The following is a 26,195-nucleotide window of genomic DNA, read 5'->3' on the forward strand; positions in this document are numbered from 1 at the left end:
CACCAATGATTGGGGGCCACTATCCTCTGACACCAAAGATTGGGGGCCACTATCCTCTGACACCAATGATTGGGGGCCACTATCCTCTGACACCAATGATTGGGGGCCACTATCCACTGACACCAATGATTGGGGGCCACTATCCACTGACCCCAATGATTGGGGGCCACTATCCACTGACACCAATGATTGGGGGCCACTATTCCCCCGACACCAATGATTGGGGACCACTATTCCCCCGACACCAATGATTGGGGGCCACTATCCACTGACACCAATGATCGGGGGCCACTATCCACTGACACCAATGATCGGGGGCCACTATCCACTGACACCAATGATTGGGGGCCACTATCCACTGACACCAATGATTGGGGGGCCACTATTCCCCCGACACCAAAGATTGGGGGCCACTATCCACTGACACCAATGATTGGGGGCCACTATTCCCCCGACACCAAAGATTGGGGGCCACTATGCTCTGACACCAATGATGACCACTCACGTGAGGAGCTGGGCGTTGTCATGGGGGAGTCGGGGGAGGAGCTCCTTCTCCCTCCAGGACAGGAAACGGTTGAGCGTCTCCGCCGGGTCCAAGCTGACCGATATCCGATCCTTCTGACTCCAGACCTCCACCCCGACCAGGACCACCCGAATATTCACCGCCCGGAAAAACTGGGGGAGGGGCCAAAACCAGGGTGGGAGGGGGGTGAGAAAATAAGGGGGACCCGTTTATAATCAAATAAAATAACAATAAACAAATCAATAATAAATACATAAAATGTAATAAATTAATAAAAATGATAAATAAATACAACAATAATAAAAAAAAATAATAATAAACAAACAAATTAAATACAAGATTCAAAAATAAATAAAAAAAGAGTCACTTTATATACACATTATAAAATTACAAAATAAGGGTAAAAAATACATAAATAAAATACAAAAAAAAATTAAAAAATAAATGAATAAAATAAATATCAAACAGTCAAAATAAATTATTAAAAATTGTAAAAAACTAATTAAAAATAAGAAAATAATAAATAAATAGAATTAAAAAAAATAGCTAAGTAAAGGATCACTTAATCTACAAATTAGGAAATTATATTATAAGTGTTCCTTATTCAAAAAAAAAAATGTCAAAAAATTTAATTGAAATATCAATTATTAAAAAAAGTAAAGAACACTAAAAAATAAAGAAAAATAAGTAAATAATATAAATATATTTATACAAATAAAATAGACACTTTATTAACAAATTATATAATAAAGATTGCTAATTTTAAATGAATATATATGTATATATTTAAAAAAAATATTGACTTAAATAAAAATAGAATTTTTTTTTTATAAACAAATGAACAAATTAAATACAAGACTAAAAAAAAAAAAAAAAAAAAAAAAGAGTCACTTTATATACAAATGATAAAAGTACAAAATAAGGGTAAAAAATACATTAAAAAAAAAAAAAAAATGAATAAAATAAATATTAAAAAGTCAAAATAAATTTTAAAAAATGGTAAATAAAACAAATTAAAAATACGAAAATAATAAATGAATAGAATAAATAAAATAAAAAAAAGTAAAGGATCATTTAATCTACAAATTAGGAAATTATATTATAAGTGTTCCTTATTCAAAAAAAAAAAAAAAAATTTAATCCAAATATCAATTATTAAAAGAAGTAAAGAACACTAAAAAAATAAAAAAAAAATAAGTAAATAATATAAATATAATTATATAAATATAATAAAATAGAGACACTTTATTAACAAATTATATAATGAAGATTGCTAATTTGAAATAAATATATATGTATATATTTAAAAAAAAATTAATTCTGTTGTTTTTTTTTTTTTTTATTTGCTGTGTTTAATATATATTAATACTATATCCTGAGGAAGACAAGCTTGTGCCTCGTCAAAATAAAACTGTTTGCCTTTCAAGATCTGTGAGAAATATATATTATATATACACAGTAAATAAATAACATAAGTATATATATATATATATATATATATATATATATATATATATATATATATATATATATATATATATATATATAAAAAACATATATATAGATATAGTATTAATATATATTAAACACAGCAAATAAAAAAAACAAAAAAAAAAACAAAAGTAGATAAAAATTTTCTTAAAAAAAGGTTGCATTACATACAAAACAAGGAAACAATAAAATAAGGGTTCCTTATTTAAAAAAAATAAATAAAAAAAAATAAAAGATATTAAATATATATATAAAAATGGAAATAAAAAATGTATATATAAATGAGGAATAAAAAAAAAAGCAGGGGCTAATTAAAATAAAACAAACACTTTAAAAAAAATGATAAATAAATAAATCAAAATAAAAGAAAGTTATAAAAAATAAAAGAAGGAAGGAAAGAAGGAAAAGTTGGAACACGGAAGCCCCTCCCCCCAGCCAGCGATCCCCCACGGATAATAAATGATGGCGGCGACTCACGGCGTCCATCCTGTTGGCGATCTCCAGGCTCCGGCTGTGAATGGTCGCCAGGTTTCGGTGATACAACTCGTACTGCGAAGATGGAAGAGAAGGTAAGTACGGGGGGGGGGGGGGAGGGGCAGACGCCACCATAAGACACAGCCAACGAGAGGCCACACCCACCTCGCTATTGTCAGCCACCAACACCAGCTCCACGTACTTCGTCTCGCCGGTCCCGCCCCCCTGGAAGACACACAAAGGGGGAGGGTGGATGAGATTTCCCTGAGAATCCTGAGTGGGGGGTCCTGGCTCCGCCCTCCTCTCTGCACTCACCTGATTGGGGGATCCTCCCGCCGGGGGCAGTGGTGCCGGTTCCTCGCGGGCGGGTTGGGGGTCTCCCATACTTAGCAGCGTCCTCCCAGTCTTGTGATTGGTAGATGTACCGGGGGGCGTGTCCTGCGTCTCACAAGTGATGTTCCGATGGTCACTGATTGGTCGCAGTAGGTGCTTAAAGGACGGATCCCCCGGGACCGGCTCGATGCTGTACTGCTGCTCCGCCTCCACAATGACCACACCCCTGCAACATGGACACCAGAAAGGGGGGAGGGGGGGGTCACAACGTCACCCTATACATGTGATCTGTCATTTATTATTATTAATTCATGTCTGGAGAGTGGGAGTGGCCCTCAGGTGGGCGGAGTGTCTCGCCTGCTGTCCTGTACATTGTTAGTACGAAACGCGTCGGTGACGTCATTACCTGAGTCCAGAGCACAGGCTGAGGCTGCTCCAGGGCCCGCTGTGTCCCGCCAGCCGTCCCTGATAATGGCAGCTCACCTGTAATAAGAGGAGAGCGGGGACAATGAGGAACGGAGGTGACGTGACGAAACGCGTGTGGTGGGCCGATGCGAGGCGGATCACACCAGCGCGGCCTGTTACAACCCCCCGCCTTACCCGCTGAGGGCGGTTCTCCGTCACACGGGTCCCATCCGGGTGGTAGAAGGATAACGTGTGGAAGTCCGGTGTCAGGTGTCTGATGAGAGAAGGGGGAGGCGGAGTTATAGATTATTCCAGCCAATAAAATGAGAATCATGAAATGCAAGCATCCCCCATATCTACAGGGACCCGACACCCTCACAAACAATGTGCCTCCACCCGACCTCTGCACTACAGGATGGAAGTTCTAATCCCCAGAAGGAGCGGACACACCCGGGAGCGAAAACCCAACCCTGACCAACCTCTCCATTTACTTCTGATGTTCTGATTATATACTTTATATATATATATGTTTGTGTACAGTACATTACCCTCCCTGGATAGGGGTACAGAGGGATGGGGGGTATATGGGGTATTCTCCTCCCTGTATAGGGGTATAGAGGGATGAGGGGTATATGGGGTATTATCCTCCCTATATAGGGGTACAGAGGGGTGGGGGGGTATATGGGGCATGCTCCTCCTGTATAGGGGTACAGAGGGATGGGGGGATTATATGGGGTATCCTATGAGAAGGGGGTATTCTCCTCCCTGTATAGGGGTACAGAGGGATGGGGGGTATATGGGGTATGCTCCTCCTGTATAGGGGTACAGAGGGATGGGGGGTATATGGGGTATTATCCTCCCTGTATAGGGGTACAGAGGGATGGCGGGGTATATGGGGTATTCTCCTCCCTGTATAGGGGTATAGAGGGATGGAGGGTATATGGGGTATTATCATCCCTGTATAGGGGTACAGAGGGATGGGGGTATATGGGGTATTATCCTCCCTGTATAGGGGTACAGAGGGATGGGGGGTATATGAGGTATTCTCCTCCCTGTATAGGGGTACAGAGGGATGGGGGGTATATGGGGTATTCTCCTCCCTATATAGGGGTACAGAGGGATGGGGGGGTATATGGGGTATTATCATCCCTGTATAGGGGTATAGAGGGATGGAGGGTATATGGGGTATTATCCTCCCTGTATAGGGGTACAGAGGGATGGGGGGTATATGAGGTATTCTCCTCCCTGTATAGGGGTACAGAGGGATGGGGGGTATATGGGGTATTCTCCTCCCTATATAGGGGTACAGAGGGATGGGGGGGTATATGGGGTATTATCATCCCTGTATAGGGGTATAGAGGGATGGAGGGTATATGGGGTATTATCCTCCCTGTATAGGGGTACAGAGGGATGGGGGGGTATATGGGGTATTCTCCTCCCTGTATAGGGGTACAGAGGGATGGGGGGTATTCTCCTCCCTGTATAGGGGTACAGAGGGATGGGGGTATTCTCCTCCCTGTATAGGGGTACAGAGGGATGGGGGGTATTCTCCTCCCTGTATAGGGGTATAGAAGGATGGGGGGATTATATGGGGTATTATCCTCCCTGTGTAGGGGTACATATGGATGTGGGGGGTATCCTATGAGGAGGGGGTCCTGCGCCCCCTCCCTGTACACACCGGTATTGGTGGTTGGAGTTGACCTGTAATGCCCCGTGTTGGGGTAATAAGGGCAGTGGGGGGAGGTGTGAGCGGGGAGGGAAGTTCCTGCGGATGGACGGGGGTCTCCATCCACTTCCCATCCAATTCCCCGGCGTCTCCCGGCCTGAATTCCTCCCCTCCCCCTCCGCCCAAATCTCCTCGCCGGGCGCAGGAAATTCTCCAACTCTGAAGATAAAAAACGTTTCTTTTTTCACCGACACCCTCATTGTGTGCCGACACCTCCCCCACCCACACAGGGTGTGCCAACTATGCCAACCGTCCCACCCCCCACACCCAGATCTGTGCCAACTATCCTCCCCACACCCAGATCTGTGCCAGACATCCCCCCTACACCCAGATCTGTGCCAACCGCTCCCCCTACACCCAGATCTGTGCCAACCGCCCCCCCCCTACACCCAGATCTGTGCCAACCGCTCCCCCTACACCCAGATCTGTGCCTACCGCTCCCCCTACACCCAGATCTGTGCCAACCATCCCTCCTACACCCAGATCTGTGCCTACCATCCCTCCTACACCCAGATCTGTGCCAACCATCCCCCCTACACTCAGATCTGTGCCAACCATCCCCCTACACCCAGATCTGTGCCCACCACCCCCCTACACCCAGATCTGTGCCCACCATCCCCCCTACACCCAGATCTGTGCCAGACATCCCCCCTACACCCAGATCTGTGCCAACCGCCCCCCCTACACCCAGATCTGTGCCAACCGCCCCCCCTACACCCAGATCTGTGCCAAACTCCCCCCCTACACCCAGATCTGTGCCAACCGCTCCCCTACACCCAGATCTGTGCCTACCATCCCCCCTACACCCAGATCTGTGCCAACCGCTCCCCCTACACCCAGATCTGTGCCTACCATCCCCCCTACACCCAGATCTGTGCCAACCATCCCTCCTACACCCAGATCTGTGCCAACCATCCCTCCTACACCCAGATCTGTGCCAACCGCACCCTCTACACCCAGATCTGTGCCAAACATCCCACCCCCCACACCCAGATCTATGCCAACCATCCCCTACACCCAGATCTGTGCCAACCGTCCCCCCTACACCCAGATCTGTGCCAACCATTCCCCCTACACCCAGGTCTGTGCCAACCGTCCCCCCTACACCCAGATCTGTGCCAACCGTCCCCCCTACACCCAGATCTGTGCCAAGCGTGCCCCCTACACCCAGATCTATGCCAACCGTCCCCCCTACACCCAGATCTATGCCAACCGTCCCCCTACACCCAGATCTGTGCCAACCATCCCCCGCTACACCCAGATCTCTGCCAACCGTCCCCCTACACCCAGATCTGTGCCAACCGTCCCCCCACACCCAGATCTGTGCCAACCGTCCCCCCACACCCAGATCTGTGCCAACCGCCCCCCTACACCCAGATCTGTGCCAGCCATCCCCTCACACCCAGATCTGTGCCAACCGTCCCCCCTACACCCAGATCTATGCCAACCATCCCCCTACACCCAGATCTGTGCCAACCATCCCCCCTACACCCAGATCTGTGCCAACCGTCCCCCCTACACCCAGATCTGTGCCAACTGTCCCCCCCTACACCCAGATCTTTGCCAACCATCCCCCCCACACCCAGATCTGTGCCAACCGCCCCCCTACACCCAGATCTGTGCCAACCATCCCCCCCACAACCAGATCTGTGCCAACCATCCCCCTACACCCAGATCTGTGCCAACCATCCCCCCTACACCCAGATCTGTGCCAACCGTCCCCCCTACACCCAGATCTGTGCCAACCATCCCCCTACACCCAGATCTGTGCCAACCATCCCCCTACACCCAGATCTGTGCCAACCGTCCCACCCCCCACACCCAGATCTATGCCAACCATCCCCCCTACACCCAGATCTATGCCAACCACCCCCCTTACACCCAGATCTATGCCAACCATCCCCCTACACCCAGATCTGTGCCAACCATCCCCCCTACACCCAGATCTGTGCCAACCATCCCCCCTACACCCAGATCTGTGCCAACCATCCCCCCCACACCCAGATCTGTGCCAACCATCCCCCCTACACCCAGATCTATGCCAACCATCCCCCTACACCCAGATCTATGCCAACCATCCCCCCCACACCCAGATCTGTGCCAACCATCCCCCCTACACCCAGATCTATGCCAACCATCCCCCTACACCCAGATCTATGCCAACCATCCCCCCCACACCCAGATCTGTGCCAACCATCCCCCCTACACCCAGATCTATGCCAACCATCCCCCTACACTCAGATCTATGCCAACCATCCCCCCCACACCCAGATCTGTGCCAACCATCCCCCTACATCCAGATCTATGCCAACCATCCCCCTACACCCAGATCTGTGCCAACCATCCCCCCTACACCCAGATCTGTGCCAACCGTCCCCCCTACACCCAGATCTGTGCCAACTGTCCCCCCCTACACCCAGATCTTTGCCAACCATCCCCCCCACACCCAGATCTGTGCCAACCGCCCCCCTACACCCAGATCTGTGCCAACCATCCCCCCCACAACCAGATCTGTGCCAACCATCCCCCTACACCCAGATCTGTGCCAACCATCCCCCCTACACCCAGATCTGTGCCAACCGTCCCCCTACACCCAGATCTGTGCCAACCATCCCCCTACACCCAGATCTGTGCCAACCATCCCCCTACACCCAGATCTGTGCCAACCGTCCCACCCCCCACACCCAGATCTATGCCAACCATCCCCCCTACACCCAGATCTATGCCAACCACCCCCCTTACACCCAGATCTATGCCAACCATCCCCCTACACCCAGATCTGTGCCAACCATCCCCCCTACACCCAGATCTGTGCCAACCATCCCCCCTACACCCAGATCTGTGCCAACCATCCCCCCCACACCCAGATCTGTGCCAACCATCCCCCCTACACCCAGATCTATGCCAACCATCCCCCTACACCCAGATCTATGCCAACCATCCCCCCCACACCCAGATCTGTGCCAACCATCCCCTCTACACCCAGATCTATGCCAACCATCCCCCTACACCCAGATCTATGCCAACCATCCCCCCCACACCCAGATCTGTGCCAACCATCCCCCCTACACCCAGATCTATGCCAACCATCCCCCTACACTCAGATCTATGCCAACCATCCCCCTACACTCAGATCTATGCCAACCATCCCCCCCACACCCAGATCTATGCCAACCATCCCCCCCACACCCAGATCTGTGCCAACCATCCCCCCTACACCCAGATCTATGCCAACCATCCCCCTACACCCAGATCTATGCCAACCATCCCCCTACACTCAGATCTATGCCAACCATCCCCCCCACACCCAGATCTATGCCAACCATCCCCCCCACACCCAGATCTGTGCCAACCATCCCCCCTACACCCAGATCTATGCCAACCATCCCCCTACACTCAGATCTATGCCAACCATCCCCCCCACACCCAGATCTGTGCCAACCATCCCCCCTACACCCAGATCTATGCCAACCATCCCCCTACACCCAGATCTATGCCAACCATCCCCCTACACTCAGATCTATGCCAACCATCCCCCCCACACCCAGATCTATGCCAACCATCCCCCCACACCCAGATCTGTGCCAACCATCCCCCCTACACCCAGATCTATGCCAACCATCCCCCTACACTCAGATCTATGCCAACCATCCCCCCCACACCCAGATCTATGCCAACCATCCCCCCCACACCCAGATCTGTGCCAACCATCCCCCCTACACCCAGATCTATGCCAACCATCCCCCTACACCCAGATCTATGCCAACCATCCCCCTACACCCCATAACATACAGAGATATTTGGGGGTGACGGATGGATTTCGGAATGTCTTCAGGTCCCGTATCTGATGACATCATCTCCAGACAGGGCGGGGTCACCGTATTTTACGACTTGTTGTGTCGGCGTATCTACAACTGTTGTCATGGTTACGTAATCCGACCGCAGAAAAGACGTTCTCAGCGCCAGAAGAGCCGCTACAGAGGTGTGAGACGCCCCATCCCCCAACACACATCACCCAATTCTCAGGGCGAGACCCCCCCTCCCCAACACACATCACCCAATTCTCAGGGTGAGACCCCCTCCCCCAACACACATCCCCCAATTCTCAGGGCGAGACCCCCCCTCCCCCAACACACATCCCCCAATTCTCAGGGCGAGACCCCCCTCCCCCAACACACATCACCCAATTCTCAGGGCGAGACCCCCCCTCCCCCAACACACATCACCCAATTCTCAGGGTGAGACCCCCTCCCCCAACACACATCACCCAATTCTCAGGGCGAGACCCCCTCCCCCAACACACATCACCCAATTCTCAGGGCGAGACCCCCCTCCCCTCCCCCAACACACATCACCCAATTCTCAGGGCGAGACCCCCCTCCCCCAACACACATCACCCAATTCTCAGGGCGAGACCCCCCTCCCCCAACACACATCACCCAATTCTCAGGGCGAGACCCCCCTCCCCCAACACACATCCCCCAATTCTCAGGACGAGACCCCCTCCCCCAACACACATCCCCCAATTCTCAGGGCGAGACCCCCCTCCCCCAACACACATCACCCAATTCTCAGGGCGAGACCCCCTCCCCCAACACACATCCCCCAATTCTCAGGGCGAGACCCCCCTCCCCCAACACATATCACCCAATTCTCAGGACGAGACCCCCCTCCCCCAACACATATCACCCAATTCTCAGGGCGAGACCCCCTCCCCCAACACACATCACCCAATTCTCAGGGCGAGACCCCCCTCCCCCAATTCTCAGGGCGAGACCCCCCTCCCCCAACACACATCCCCCAATTCTCAGGGCGAGACCCCCTCCCCCAACACACATCACCCAATTCTCAGGGCGAGACCCCCTCCCCCAACACATATCACCCAATTCTCAGGGCGAGACCCCCTCCCCCAACACACATCCCCCAATTCTCAGGACGAGACCCCCTCCCCCAACACACATCCCCCAATTCTCAGGGCGAGACCCCCCTCCCCCAACACACATCCCCCAATTCTCAGGGCGAGACCCCCCCTCCCCCAACACACATCCCCCAATTCTCAGGACGAGACCCCCCTCCCCCAACACACATCCCCCAATTCTCAGGGTGAGACCCCCCTCCCCTCCCCCAACACACATCCCCCAATTCTCAGGGCGAGACCCCCCTCCCCCAACACACATCCCCCAATTCTCAGGACGAGACCCCCTCCCCCAACACACATCACCCAATTCTCAGGGTGAGACCCCCCTCCCCCAACACACATCCCCCAATTCTCAGGGCGAGATCCCCTCCCCCAACACACATCACCCAATTCTCAGGGCGAGACCCCCCCCTCCCCCAACACACATCCCCCAATTCTCAGGGCGAGACCCCCCCCCCCCCTCCCCCAACACACATCCCCCAATTCTCAGGGTGAGACCCCCTCCCCCAACACACATCACCCAATTCTCAGGGCGAGACCCCCTCCCCCAACACACATCCCCCAATTCTCAGGGTGAGACCCCCCTCCCCCAACACACATCACCCAATTCTCAGGGCGAGACCCCCCTCCCCCAACACACATCACCCAATTCTCAGGGCGAGACCCCCTCCCCCAACACACATCACCCAATTCTCAGGGCGAGACCCCCTCCCCCAACACACATCACCCAATTCTCAGGGCGAGACGCCCCATCCCCCAACACACATCACCCAATTCTCAGGGCGAGACCCCCCTCCCCCAACACACATCCCCCAATTCTCAGGGCGAGACCCCCTCCCCCAACACACATCACCCAATTCTCAGGGCGAGACCCCCCTCCCCCAACACACATCCCCCAATTCTCAGGGCGAGACCCCCCCTCCCCCAACACACATCACCCAATTCTCAGGGCGAGACCCCCTCCCCCCAACACACATCCCCCAATTCTCAGGGTGAGACCCCCCTCCCCCAACACACATCACCCAATTCTCAGGGTGAGACCCCCCTCCCCCAACACACATCCCCCAATTCTCAGGACGAGACCCCCTCCCCCAACACACATCACCCAATTCTCAGGGCGAGACCCCCCTCCCCCAACACACATCACCCAATTCTCAGGGCGAGACCCCCCTCCCCCAACACACATCACCCAATTCTCAGGGTGAGACCCCCCTCCCCCAACACACATCCCCCAATTCTCAGGACGAGACCCCCCTCCCCCAACACACATCACCCAATTCTCAGGACGAGACCCCCCCCTCCCCCAACACACATCACCCAATTCTCAGGGCGAGACCCCCCCTCCCCCAACACACATCCCCCAATTCTCAGGACGAGACCCCCCTCCCCCAACACACATCCCCCAATTCTCAGGACGAGACCCCCCCCTCCCCCAACACACATCACCCAATTCTCAGGGCGAGACCCCCCCTCCTCCCCCAACACACATCCCCCAATTCTCAGGGCGAGACCCCCTCCCCCAACACACATCACCCAATTCTCAGGGCGAGACCCCCTCCCCCAACACACATTCCCCAATTCTCAGGACGAGACCCCCTCCCCCAACACACATCCCCCAATTCTCAGGGTGAGACCCCCTCCCCCAACACACATCCCCCAATTCTCAGGGTGAGACCCCCCTCCCCTCCCCCAACACACATCCCCCAATTCTCAGGGCGAGACCCCCCTCCCCCAACACACATCCCCCAATTCTCAGGGCGAGACCCCCCTCCCCCAACACACATCCCCCAATTCTCAGGACGAGACCCCCTCCCCCAACACACATCACCCAATTCTCAGGGCGAGACCCCCCTCCCCCAACACACATCACCCAATTCTCAGGGTGAGACCCCCCCCCCCCCCAACACACATCCCCCAATTCTCAGGACGAGACCCCCTCCCCCAACACACATCACCCAATTCTCAGGGCGAGACCCCCCCTCCCCCAACACACATCCCCCAATTCTCAGGGCGAGACCCCCTCCCCCAACACACATCACCCAATTCTCAGGACGAGACCCCCTCCCCCAACACACATCACCCAATTCTCAGGACGAGACCCCCTCCCCCAACACACATCACCCAATTCTCAGGGCGAGACCCCCCTCCCCCAACACACATCACCCAATTCTCAGGGTGAGACCCCCCCCCCCCCAACACACATCCCCCAATTCTCAGGACGAGACCCCCTCCCCCAACACACATCACCCAATTCTCAGGGCGAGACCCCCTCCCCCAACACACATTCCCCAATTCTCAGGACGAGATCCCCTCCCCCAACACACATCACCCAATTCTCAGGACGAGACCCCCCTCCCCCAACACACATCCCCCAATTCTCAGGACGAGACCCCCCTCCCCCAACACACATCCCCCAATTCTCAGGGTGAGACCCCCCTCCCCTCCCCCAACACACATCCCCCAATTCTCAGGGCGAGACCCCCCTCCCCCAACACACATCCCCCAATTCTCAGGGCGAGACCCCCCTCCCCCAACACACATCCCCCAATTCTCAGGACGAGACCCCCCCCTCCCCCAACACATCACCCAATTCTCAGGGCGAGACCCCCCCTCCCCCAACACACATCCCCCAATTCTCAGGACGAGACCCCCTCCCCCAACACACATCACCCAATTCTCAGGGCGAGACCCCCCTCCCCCAACACACATCCCCCAATTCTCAGGGTGAGACCCCCCCTCCCCCAACACACATCACCCAATTCTCAGGGTGAGACCCCCCTCCCCCAACACACATCCCCCAATTCTCAGGACGAGACCCCCCCCTCCCCCAACACACATCCCCCAATTCTCAGGACGAGACCCCCCCCTCCCCCAACACACATCACCCAATTCTCAGGGCGAGACCCCCCCTCCTCCCCCAACACACATCCCCCAATTCTCAGGGCGAGACCCCCCTCCCCCAACACACATCACCCAATTCTCAGGGTGAGACCCCCCTCCCCCAACACACATCCCCCAATTCTCAGGACGAGACCCCCCCCTCCCCCAACACACATCCCCCAATTCTCAGGACGAGACCCCCCTCCCCCAACACATATCACCCAATTCTCAGGGCGAGACCCCCTCCCCCAACACACATCACCCAATTCTCAGGGTGAGACCCCCTCCCCCAACACACATCACCCAATTCTCAGGGCGAGACCCCCCTCCCCCAACACACATCCCCCAATTCTCAGGACGAGACCCCCCTCCCCCAACACACATCCCCCAATTCTCAGGACGAGACCCCCCCCTCCCCCAACACACATCACCCAATTCTCAGGGCGAGACCCCCCCTCCTCCCCCAACACACATCCCCCAATTCTCAGGGCGAGACCCCCTCCCCCAACACACATCACCCAATTCTCAGGGCGAGACCCCCTCCCCCAACACACATTCCCCAATTCTCAGGACGAGACCCCCTCCCCCAACACACATCCCCCAATTCTCAGGACGAGACCCCCCTCCCCCAACACACATCCCCCAATTCTCAGGGTGAGACCCCCCTCCCCTCCCCCAACACACATCCCCCAATTCTCAGGGCGAGACCCCCCTCCCCCAACACACATCCCCCAATTCTCAGGGCGAGACCCCCCTCCCCCAACACACATCCCCCAATTCTCAGGACGAGACCCCCTCCCCCAACACACATCACCCAATTCTCAGGGCGAGACCCCCCTCCCCCAACACACATCACCCAATTCTCAGGACGAGACCCCCCCCTCCCCCAACACACATCACCCAATTCTCAGGGCGAGACCCCCCCTCCCCCAACACACATCCCCCAATTCTCAGGACGAGACCCCCTCCCCCAACACACATCACCCAATTCTCAGGGCGAGACCCCCCTCCCCCAACACACATCCCCCAATTCTCAGGGTGAGACCCCCCTCCCCCAACACATATCACCCAATTCTCAGGACGAGACCCCCCTCCCCCAACACATATCACCCAATTCTCAGGGCGAGACCCCCCCTCCCCCAACACACATCACCCAATTCTCAGGGCGAGACCCCCCCTCCTCCCCCAACACACATCCCCCAATTCTCAGGGCGAGACCCCCTCCCCCAACACACATCACCCAATTCTCAGGGCGAGACCCCCCTCCCCCAACACACATCACCCAATTCTCAGGGCGAGACCCCCCCCCTCCCCCAACACACATCCCCCAATTCTCAGGGCGAGACCCCCCCCCCCTCCCCCAACACACATCCCCCAATTCTCAGGGTGAGACCCCCTCCCCCAACACATATCACCCAATTCTCAGGGTGAGACCCCCCTCCCCCAACACACATCACCCAATTCTCAGGACGAGACCCCCTCCCCCAACACATATCACCCAATTCTCAGGGCGAGACCCCCCTCCCCCAACACACATCACCCAATTCTCAGGGCGAGACCCCCCCCCCCCCAACACACATCACCCAATTCTCAGGGCGAGACCCCCCCCTCCCCCAACACACATCACCCAATTCTCAGGACGAGACCCCCTCCCCCAACACACATCCCCCAATTCTCAGGACGAGACCCCCTCCCCCAACACACATCCCCCAATTCTCAGGGTGAGACCCCCCCCCCCCCCAACACACATCCCCCAATTCTCAGGGCGAGACCCCCCTCCCCCAACACACATCCCCCAATTCTCAGGGCGAGACCCCCCTCCCCCAACACACATCCCCCAATTCTCAGGACGAGACCCCCTCCCCCAACACACATCACCCAATTCTCAGGGCGAGACCCCCCCCCCCCCCCCAACACACATCCCCCAATTCTCAGGGCGAGACCCCCCTCCCCCAACACACATCCCCCAATTCTCAGGACGAGACCCCCTCCCCCAACACACATCCCCCAATTCTCAGGACGAGACCCCCTCCCCCAACACACATCCCCCAATTCTCAGGGTGAGACCCCCCCCCCCCCCCAACACACATCCCCCAATTCTCAGGGCGAGACCCCCCTCCCCCAACACACATCCCCCAATTCTCAGGGCGAGACCCCCCTCCCCCAACACACATCCCCCAATTCTCAGGACGAGACCCCCTCCCCCAACACACATCACCCAATTCTCAGGGCGAGACCCCCCCCCCCCCCAACACACATCACCCAATTCTCAGGGCGAGACCCCCCTCCCCCAACACACATCCCCCAATTCTCAGGACGAGACCCCCTCCCCCAACACACATCCCCCAATTCTCAGGACGAGACCCCCTCCCCCAACACACATCCCCCAATTCTCAGGGTGAGACCCCCTCCCCCCCCAACACACATCACCCAATTCTCAGGGTGAGACCCCCTCCCCCAACACACATCACCCAATTCTCAGGGTGAGACCCCCTCCCCCAACACACATCCCCCAATTCTCAGGACGAGACCCCCTCCCCCAACACACATCACCCAATTCTCAGGGTGAGACCCCCTCCCCCAACACACATCCCCCAATTCTCAGGACGAGACCCCCTCCCCCAACACACATCACCCAATTCTCAGGGCGAGACCCCCCTCCCCCAACACACATCACCCAATTCTCAGGGTGAGACCCCCTCCCCCAACACACATCACCCAATTCTCAGGGCGAGACCCCCTCCCCCAACACACATCACCCAATTCTCAGGGCGAGACCCCCCTCCCCCAACTGATAACCGGAGACACTTACCGATTTCGCTGAAGCTTCATGAGGATCCGAGTTCCATTTATCACCAAAGACAACTGCAGGTGACTGGGGGGGTCCTAGGAGAAGAGAAGAGACCGCTCAGGTAGGTAGGTGACCACAGTATAGACAGGAATAGGAGGGATCATATCGCTCAGGTAGGTGGGTGACACATGTACGGGTGGAGAGGAGGGATCAGACCGCTCAGGTAGGTAGGTGACACATGTACAGGTGGAGAGGAGGGATCATACCGCTCAGGTAGGTAGGTGACACATGTACGGGGGGAGAGGAGGGATCAGATCGCTCAGGTAGGTAGGTGACACATGTACAGGTGGAGAGGAGGGATCATATCGCTCAGGTAGGTAGGTGGCACATGTACGGGGGGAGAGGAGGGATCAGACCGCTCAGGTAGGTAGGTGACACATGTACGGGTGGAGAGGAGGGATCAGATCGCTCAGGTAGGTAGGTGACACATGTACAGGTGGAGAGGAGGGATCATATCGCTCAGGTAGGTAGGTGACACATGTACGGGTGGAGAGGAGGGATCAGACCGCTCAGGTAGGTAGGTGACACATGTACGGGTGGAGAGGAGGGATCATATCGCTCAGGTAGGTAGGTGACACATGTACGGGTGGAGAGGAGGGATCATATCGCTCAGGTAGGTAGGTGACACATGTACAGGTGGAGAGGAGGGATCAGACCGCTCAGGTAGGTAGGTGACACATGTACGGGTGGAGAGGAGGGATCAGACCGCTCAGGTAGGTAGGTGACACATGTAGGGGTGGAGAGGAGGGATCATATCGCTCAGGTAGGTAGGTGACACATGTACGGGTGGAGAGGAGGGATCAGATCGCTCAGGTAGGTAGGTGACACATGTACGGGGGGAGAGGAGGGATCAGACCGCTCAGGTAGGTAGGTGACACATGTACGGGTGGAGAGGAGGGATCAGATCGCTCAGGTAGGTAGGTGACACATGTACAGGTGGAGAGGAGGGATCATATCGCTCAGGTAGGTAGGTGGCACATGTACGGGTGGAGAGGAGGGATCAGACCGCTCAGGTAGGTAGGTGACACATGTACGGGGGGAGAGGAGGGATCAGATCGCTCAGGTAGGTAGGTGACACATGTACGGGTGGAGAGGAGGGATCAGACCGCTCAGGTAGGTAGGTGACACATGTACGGGGGGAGAGGAGGGATCAGATCGCTCAGGTAGGTAGGTGACACATGTACGGGTGGAGAGGAGGGATCAGACCGCTCAGGTAGGTAGGTGACACATGTACGGGGGGAGAGGAGGGATCAGATCGCTCAGGTAGGTAGGTGACACATGTACGGGTGGAGAGGAGGGATCATATCGCTCAGGTAGGTGGGTGACACATGTACGGGTGGAGAGGAGGGATCAGACCGCTCAGGTAGGTAGGTGACACATGTACGGGTGGAGAGGAGGGATCATATCGCTCAGGTAGGTAGGTGACACATGTACGGGGGGAGAGGAGGGATCAGACCGCTCAGGTAGGTAGGTGACACATGTACGGGTGGAGAGGAGGGATCAGACCGCTCAGGTAGGTAGGTGACACATGTACGGGTGGAGAGGAGGGATCATATCGCTCAGGTAGGTAGGTGACACATGTACGGGGGGAGAGGAGGGATCAGATCGCTCAGGTAGGTAGGTGACACATGTACAGGTGGAGAGGAGGGATCAGATCGCTCAGGTAGGTAGGTGACACATGTACGGGTGGAGAGGAGGGATCAGACCGCTCAGGTAGGTGGGTGACACATGTACGGGTGGAGAGGAGGGATCAGACCGCTCAGGTAGGTAGGTGACACATGTACGGGGGGAGAGGAGGGATCAGATCGCTCAGGTAGGTAGGTGACACATGTACGGGTGGAGAGGAGGGATCATATCGCTCAGGTAGGTGGGTGACACATGTACGGGTGGAGAGGAGGGATCAGACCGCTCAGGTAGGTAGGTGACACATGTACGGGTGGAGAGGAGGGATCAGACCGCTCAGGTAGGTAGGTGACACATGTACGGGTGGAGAGGAGGGATCAGACCGCTCAGGTAGGTAGGTGACACATGTACGGGTGGAGAGGAGGGATCATATCGCTCAGGTAGGTAGGTGACACATGTACGGGTGGAGAGGAGGGATCAGACCGCTCAGGTAGGTAGGTGACACATGTACGGGTGGAGAGGAGGGATCAGACCGCTCAGGTAGGTAGGTGACACATGTACGGGTGGAGAGGAGGGATCAGACCGCTCAGGTAGGTAGGTGACACATGTACGGGTGGAGAGGAGGGATCATATCGCTCAGGTAGGTAGGTGACACATGTACGGGTGGAGAGGAGGGATCATATCGCTCAGGTAGGTAGGTGACACATGTACGGGTGGAGAGGAGGGATCAGACCGCTCAGGTAGGTAGGTGACACATGTACAGGGTGGAGAGGAGGGATCATATCGCTCAGGTAGGTAGGTGACACATGTACAGGTGGAGAGGAGGGATCATATCGCTCAGGTAGGTAGGTGACACATGTACGGGTGGAGAGGAGGGATCATATCGCTCAGGTAGGTAGGTGACACATGTACGGGTGGAGAGGAGGGATCAGACCGCTCAGGTAGGTAGGTGACACATGTACGGGTGGAGAGGAGGGATCAGACCGCTCAGGTAGGTAGGTGACACATGTACGGGTGGAGAGGAGGGATCAGACCGCTCAGGTAGGTAGGTGACACATGTACGGGTGGAGAGGAGGGATCATATCGCTCAGGTAGGTAGGTGACACATGTACGGGTGGAGAGGAGGGATCATATCGCTCAGGTAGGTAGGTGACACATGTACGGGTGGAGAGGAGGGATCATATCGCTCAGGTAGGGTGACACATGTACGGGTGGAGAGGAGGGATCATATCGCTCAGGTAGGTAGGTGACACATGTACGGGGGGAGAGGAGGGATCAGACCGCTCAGGTAGGTAGGTGACACATGTACAGGTGGAGAGGAGGGATCAGACCGCTCAGGTAGGTAGGTGACACATGTACGGGTGGAGAGGAGGGATCAGACCGCTCAGGTAGGTAGGTGACACATGTACGGGTGGAGAGGAGGGATCAGACCGCTCAGGTAGGTAGGTGACACATGTACGGGTGGAGAGGAGGGATCATATCGCTCAGGTAGGTAGGTGACACATGTACGGGTGGAGAGGAGGGATCATATCGCTCAGGTAGGTGGGTGACACATGTACGGGTGGAGAGGAGGGATCACATCGCTCAGGTAGGTAGGTGACACATGTACGGTGGAGAGGAGGGATCAGACCGCTCAGGTAGGTAGGTGACACATGTACGGGTGGAGAGGAGGGATCACATCGCTCAGGTAGGTAGGTGACACATGTACGGGTGGAGAGGAGGGATCAGATCGCTCAGGTAGGTAGGTGACACATGTACAGGTGGAGAGGAGGGATCATATCGCTCAGGTAGGTAGGTGACACATGTAGAGGTGGAGAGGAGGGATCAGACCGCTCAGGTAGGTAGGTGACACATGTACGGGTGGAGAGGAGGGATCAGACCACTCAGGTAGGTAGGTGACACATGTACGGGGGAGAGGAGGGATCATATCGCTCAGGTAGGTAGGTGACACATGTACAGGTGGAGAGGAGGGATCAGACCGCTCAGGTAGGTAGGTGACACATGTACGGGGTGGAGAGGAGGGATCGTATCGCTCAGGTAGGTGGGTGACACATGTACGGGGGGAGAGGAGGGATCAGACCGCTCAGGTAGGTAGGTGACACATGTAGAGGTGGAGAGGAGGGATCAGACCGCTCAGGTAGGTAGGTGACACATGTACGGGTGGAGAGGAGGGATCAGACCACTCAGGTAGGTAGGTGACACATGTACGGGGGGAGAGGAGGGATCAGATCGCTCAGGTAGGTAGGTGACACATGTACAGGTGGAGAGGAGGGATCAGACCGCTCAGGTAGGTAGGTGACACATGTAGGGGTGGAGAGGAGGGATCAGACCGCTCAGGTAGGTAGGTGACACATGTACGGGTGGAGAGGAGGGATCAGACCGCTCAGGTAGGTAGGTGACACATGTAGGGGTGGAGAGGAGGGATCAGACCGCTCAGGTAGGTAGGTGACACATGTACGGGTGGAGAGGAGGGATCAGACCGCTCAGGTAGGTAGGTGACACATGTAGGGGTGGAGAGGAGGGATCAGACCGCTCAGGTAGGTAGGTGACACATGTACGGGTGGAGAGGAGGGATCAGACCGCTCAGGTAGGTAGGTGACACATGTACGGGTGGAGAGGAGGGATCAGATCGCTCAGGTAGGTAGGTGACACATGTACGGGTGGAGAGGAGGGATCAGACCGCTCAGGTAGGTAGGTGACACATGTACAGGTGGAGAGGAGGGATCAGACCGCTCAGGTAGGTAGGTGACACATGTACGGGTGGAGAGGAGGGATCAGACCGCTCAGGTAGGTAGGTGACACATGTACGGGTGGAGAGGAGGGATCAGACCGCTCAGGTAGGTAGGTGACACATGTACGGGTGGAGAGGAGGGATCATATCGCTCAGGTAGGTAGGTGACACATGTAGAGGTGGAGAGGAGGGATCAGACCGCTCAGGTAGGTAGGTGACACATGTACGGGGGGAGAGGAGGGATCATATCGCTCAGGTAGGTAGGTGACACATGTACGGGTGGAGAGGAGGGATCATATCGCTCAGGTAGGTAGGTGACACATGTACGGGTGGAGAGGAGGGATCAGACCGCTCAGGTAGGTGGGTGACACATGTACGGATGGAGAGGAGGGATCAGACCGCTCAGGTAGGTGGGTGACACATGTACGGGGGAGAGGAGGGATCATATCGCTCAGGTAGGTAGGTGACACATGTACGGGGGGAGAGGAGGGATCATATCGCTCAGGTAGGTAGGTGACACATGTACAGGTGGAGAGGAGGGATCAGACCACTCAGGTAGGTAGGTGACACATGTACGGGTGGAGAGGAGGGATCATATCGCTCAGGTAGGTAGGTGACACATGTACGGGTGGAGAGGAGGGATCATATCGCTCAGGTAGGTAGGTGACACATGTAGAGGTGGAGAGGAGGGATCAGACCGCTCAGGTAGGTAGGTGACACATGTACGGGTGGAGAGGAGGGATCAGACCACTCAGGTAGGTAGGTGACACATGTACGGGGGGAGAGGAGGGATCATATCGCTCAGGTAGGTAGGTGACACATGTACAGATGGAGAGGAGGGATCAGACCGCTCAGGTAGGTAGGTGACACATGTACGGGGGGAGAGGAGGGATCGTATCGCTCAGGTAGGGGGGTGACACATGTACGGGGGGAGAGGAGGGATCAGACCGCTCAGGTAGGTAGGTGACACATGTACGGGTGGAGAGGAGGGATCAGATCGCTCAGGTAGGTAGGTGACACATGTACGGGGGGAGAGGAGGGATCAGACCGCTCAGGTAGGTGGGTGACACATGTACGGGTGGAGAGGAGGGATCAGACCGCTCAGGTAGGTAGGTGACACATGTACGGGGGGAGAGGAGGGATCAGACCGCTCAGGTAGGTAGGTGACACATGTACGGGGGGAGAGGAGGGATCAGACCGCTCAGGTAGGTAGGTGACACATGTACGGGGGGAGAGGAGGGATCATATCGCTCAGGTAGGTAGGTGACACATGTACGGGTGGAGAGGAGGGATCAGACCGCTCAGGTAGGTGGGTGACACATGTACGGGTGGAGAGGAGGGATCAGACCGCTCAGGTAGGTAGGTGACACATGTACGGGTGGAGAGGAGGGATCAGACCGCTCAGGTAGGTAGGTGACACATGTACGGGGGGAGAGGAGGGATCATATCGCTCAGGTAGGTAGGTGACACATGTAGAGGTGGAGAGGAGGGATCAGACCGCTCAGGTAGGTAGGTGACACATGTACGGGGGAGAGGAGGGATCAGACCGCTCAGGTAGGTAGGTGACACATGTACGGGTGGAGAGGAGGGATCAGACCGCTCAGGTAGGTGGGTGACACATGTACGGGTGGAGAGGAGGGATCAGACCACTCAGGTAGGTAGGTGACACATGTACGGGGGGAGAGGAGGGATCAGATCGCTCAGGTAGGTAGGTGACACATGTACAGGTGGAGAGGAGGGATCAGACCGCTCAGGTAGGTGGGTGACACATGTACGGGTGGAGAGGAGGGATCAGACCGCTCAGGTAGGTGGGTGACAGATGTACGGGTGGAGAGGAGGGATCAGACCGCTCAGGTAGGTAGGTGACACATGTACGGGTGGAGAGGAGGGATCAGACCGCTCAGGTAGGTAGGTGACACATGTACAGGTGGAGAGGAGGGATCAGACCGCTCAGGTAGGTAGGTGACACATGTACGGGTGGAGAGGAGGGATCAGACCGCTCAGGTAGGTAGGTGACACATGTACGGGTGGAGAGGAGGGATCAGACCGCTCAGGTAGGTAGGTGACACATGTACGGGTGGAGAGGAGGGATCAGACCGCTCAGGTAGGTAGGTGACACATGTACGGGTGGAGAGGAGGGATCAGATCGCTCAGGTAGGTAGGTGACACATGTACGGGTGGAGAGGAGGGATCAGACCGCTCAGGTAGGTAGGTGACACATGTACGGGTGGAGAGGAGGGATCATATCGCTCAGGTAGGTAGGTGACACATGTAGAGGTGGAGAGGAGGGATCAGACCGCTCAGGTAGGTAGGTGACACATGTACGGGGGGAGAGGAGGGATCATATCGCTCAGGTAGGTAGGTGACACATGTACGGGTGGAGAGGAGGGATCAGACCGCTCAGGTAGGTGGGTGACACATGTACGGGTGGAGAGGAGGGATCAGACCGCTCAGGTAGGTGGGTGACACATGTACGGGGGGAGAGGAGGGATCATATCGCTCAGGTAGGTAGGTGACACATGTACGGGGGGAGAGGAGGGATCATATCGCTCAGGTAGGTAGGTGACACATGTACAGGTGGAGAGGAGGGATCAGACCGCTCAGGTAGGTAGGTGACACATGTACGGGTGGAGAGGAGGGATCATATCGCTCAGGTAGGTAGGTGACACATGTACGGGTGGAGAGGAGGGATCAGACCGCTCAGGTAGGTAGGTGACACATATACGGGTGGAGAGGAGGGATCATATCGCTCAGGTAGGTAGGTGACACATGTACGGGTGGAGAGGAGGGATCAGACCGCTCAGGTAGGTAGGTGACACATGTACGGGTGGAGAGGAGGGATCATATCGCTCAGGTAGGTAGGTGACACATGTACGGGTGGAGAGGAGAGATCAGACCGCTCAGGTAGGTAGGTGACACATGTACGGGTGGAGAGGAGGGATCAGACCGCTCAGGTAGGTAGGTGACACATGTACGGGTGGAGAGGAGGGATCATATCGCTCAGGTAGGTAGGTGACACATGTACGGGTGGAGAGGAGGGATCATATCGCTCAGGTAGGTGGGTGACACATGTACGGGTGGAGAGGAGGGATCAGACCGCTCAGGTAGGTGGGTGACACATGTACGGGTGGAGAGGAGGGATCAGACCGCTCAGGTAGGTAGGTGACACATGTACGGGTGGAGAGGAGGGATCAGACCGCTCAGGTAGGTAGGTGACACATGTACGGGTGGAGAGGAGGGATCATATCGCTCAGGTAGGTGGGTGACACATGTACGGGTGGAGAGGAGGGATCATATCGCTCAGGTAGGTAGGTGACACATGTACGGGTGGAGAGGAGGGATCAGACCGCTCAGGTAGGTAGGTGACACATGTACGGGTGGAGAGGAGGGATCAGACCGCTCAGGTAGGTAGGTGACACATGTACGGGTGGAGAGGAGGGATCATATCGCTCAGGTAGGTAGGTGACACATGTACGGGTGGAGAGGAGGGATCAGACCGCTCAGGTAGGTAGGTGACACATGTACGGGTGGAGAGGAGGGATCATATCGCTCAGGTAGGTAGGTGACACATGTACAGGTGGAGAGGAGGGATCAGACCGCTCAGGTAGGTAGGTGACACATGTACGGGTGGAGAGGAGGGATCAGACCGCTCAGGTAGGTAGGTGACACATGTACGGGGGGAGAGGAGGGATCATATCGCTCAGGTAGGTGGGTGACACATGTACGGGTGGAGAGGAGGGATCATATCGCTCAGGTAGGTAGGTGACACATGTACGGGTGGAGAGGAGGGATCAGACCGCTCAGGTAGGTAGGTGACACATGTACGGGTGGAGAGGAGGGATCAGACCGCTCAGGTAGGTAGGTGACACATGTACGGGTGGAGAGGAGGGATCATATCGCTCAGGTAGGTAGGTGACACATGTACGGGTGGAGAGGAGGGATCAGACCGCTCAGGTAGGTAGGTGACACATGTACAGGTGGAGAGGAGGGATCAGACCGCTCAGGTAGGTAGGTGACACATGTACAGGTGGAGAGGAGGGATCAGACCGCTCAGGTAGGTAGGTGACACATGTACGGGTGGAGAGGAGGGATCAGACCGCTCAGGTAGGTGGGTGACACATGTACGGGTGGAGAGGAGGGATCAGATCGCTCAGGTAGGTGGGTGACACATGTACGGGTGGAGAGGAGGGATCATATCGCTCAGGTAGGTAGGTGACACATGTACGGGTGGAGAGGAGGGAATCAGACCGCTCAGGTAGGTAGGTGACACATGTACGGGTGGAGAGGAGGGATCAGACCGCTCAGGTAGGTGGGTGACACATGTACGGGTGGAGAGGAGGGATCAGACCGCTCAGGTAGGTGGGTGACACATGTACGGGTGGAGAGGAGGGATCAGACCGCTCAGGTAGGTGGGTGACACATGTACGGGTGGAGAGGAGGGATCAGACCGCTCAGGTAGGTAGGTGACACATGTACGGGTGGAGAGGAGGGATCATATCGCTCAGGTAGGTAGGTGACACATGTACAGGTGGAGAGGAGGGATCATATCGCTCAGGTAGGTAGGTGACACATGTACAGGTGGAGAGGAGGGATCAGACCGCTCAGGTAGGTGGGTGACACATGTACGGGTGGAGAGGAGGGATCATATCGCTCAGGTAGGTAGGTGACACATGTACGGGTGGAGAGGAGGGATCATATCGCTCAGGTAGGTAGGTGACACATGTACGGGGGGAGAGGAGGGATCAGACCGCTCAGGTAGGTGGGTGACACATGTACGGGTGGAGAGGAGGGATCAGACCGCTCAGGTAGGTGGGTGACACATGTACAGGTGGAGAGGAGGGATCATACCGCTCAGGTAGGTAGGTGACACATGTACGGGTGGAGAGGAGGGATCATATCGCTCAGGTAGGTAGGTGACACATGTACGGGTGGAGAGGAGAGATCAGACCGCTCAGGTAGGTAGGTGACACATGTACGGGTGGAGAGGAGGGATCAGACCGCTCAGGTAGGTAGGTGACACATGTACGGGTGGAGAGGAGGGATCATATCGCTCAGGTAGGTAGGTGACACATGTACGGGGGGAGAGGAGGGATCAGACCGCTCAGGTAGGTGGGTGACACATGTACGGGTGGAGAGGAGGGATCAGACCGCTCAGGTAGGTAGGTGACACATGTACGGGTGGAGAGGAGGGATCATATCGCTCAGGTAGGTAGGTGACACATGTACGGGTGGAGAGGAGGGATCAGACCGCTCAGGTAGGTAGGTGACACATGTACGGGTGGAGAGGAGGGATCATATCGCTCAGGTAGGTAGGTGACACATGTACGGGTGGAGAGGAGAGATCAGACCGCTCAGGTAGGTAGGTGACACATGTACGGGTGGAGAGGAGGGATCAGACCGCTCAGGTAGGTGGGTGACACATGTACGGGTGGAGAGGAGGGATCAGACCGCTCAGGTAGGTAGGTGACACATGTACGGGTGGAGAGGAGGGATCATATCGCTCAGGTAGGTAGGTGACACATGTACGGGTGGAGAGGAGGGATCATATCGCTCAGGTAGGTAGGTGACACATGTACGGGTGGAGAGGAGGGATCATATCGCTCAGGTAGGTGGGTGACACATGTACGGGTGGAGAGGAGGGATCAGACCGCTCAGGTAGGTGGGTGACACATGTACGGGTGGAGAGGAGGGATCAGATCGCTCAGGTAGGTAGGTGACACATGTACGGGTGGAGAGGAGGGATCAGACCGCTCAGGTAGGTAGGTGACACATGTACGGGTGGAGAGGAGGGATCATATCGCTCAGGTAGGTGGGTGACACATGTACGGGTGGAGAGGAGGGATCATATCGCTCAGGTAGGTAGGTGACACATGTACGGGTGGAGAGGAGGGATCAGACCGCTCAGGTAGGTAGGTGACACATGTACGGGTGGAGAGGAGGGATCAGACCGCTCAGGTAGGTAGGTGACACATGTACGGGTGGAGAGGAGGGATCATATCGCTCAGGTAGGTAGGTGACACATGTACAGGTGGAGAGGAGGGATCAGACCGCTCAGGTAGGTAGGTGACACATGTACGGGTGGAGAGGAGGGATCAGACCGCTCAGGTAGGTAGGTGACACATGTACGGGGGGAGAGGAGGGATCATATCGCTCAGGTAGGTGGGTGACACATGTACGGGTGGAGAGGAGGGATCATATCGCTCAGGTAGGTAGGTGACACATGTACAGGTGGAGAGGAGG

At 55.5% G+C, this 26,195-nt stretch overlaps 1 protein-coding gene across 1 annotated transcript in view; it reads right to left on the reverse strand.

Moving 5' to 3' along the window:
• Window positions 1-505: 505 nt before the first annotated feature.
• ADAM15 (ADAM metallopeptidase domain 15) overlaps window positions 506-26,195 on the reverse strand; it is a gene marked incomplete at its 3' end in the record, with an annotated part of 55,659 nt that continues 29,969 nt past the window's right edge. Inside the window, 7 exon segments of the mRNA XM_077463842.1 lie at window positions 506-675; window positions 2,492-2,563; window positions 2,654-2,713; window positions 2,804-3,047; window positions 3,228-3,304; window positions 3,422-3,500; window positions 15,563-15,636. Of these exon segments, the coding sequence (XP_077319968.1) occupies window positions 506-675; window positions 2,492-2,563; window positions 2,654-2,713; window positions 2,804-3,047; window positions 3,228-3,304; window positions 3,422-3,500; window positions 15,563-15,636 (776 nt within the window).

The sequence above is a fragment of the Lithobates pipiens genome, unplaced genomic scaffold (genome assembly GCF_037356315.1).
Source record: "Lithobates pipiens isolate NorthernLeopardFrog02 unplaced genomic scaffold, aLitPip1_a1.2 Scaffold_30, whole genome shotgun sequence".
In the NCBI taxonomy this organism is placed as follows: domain Eukaryota; kingdom Metazoa; phylum Chordata; class Amphibia; order Anura; family Ranidae; genus Lithobates; species Lithobates pipiens.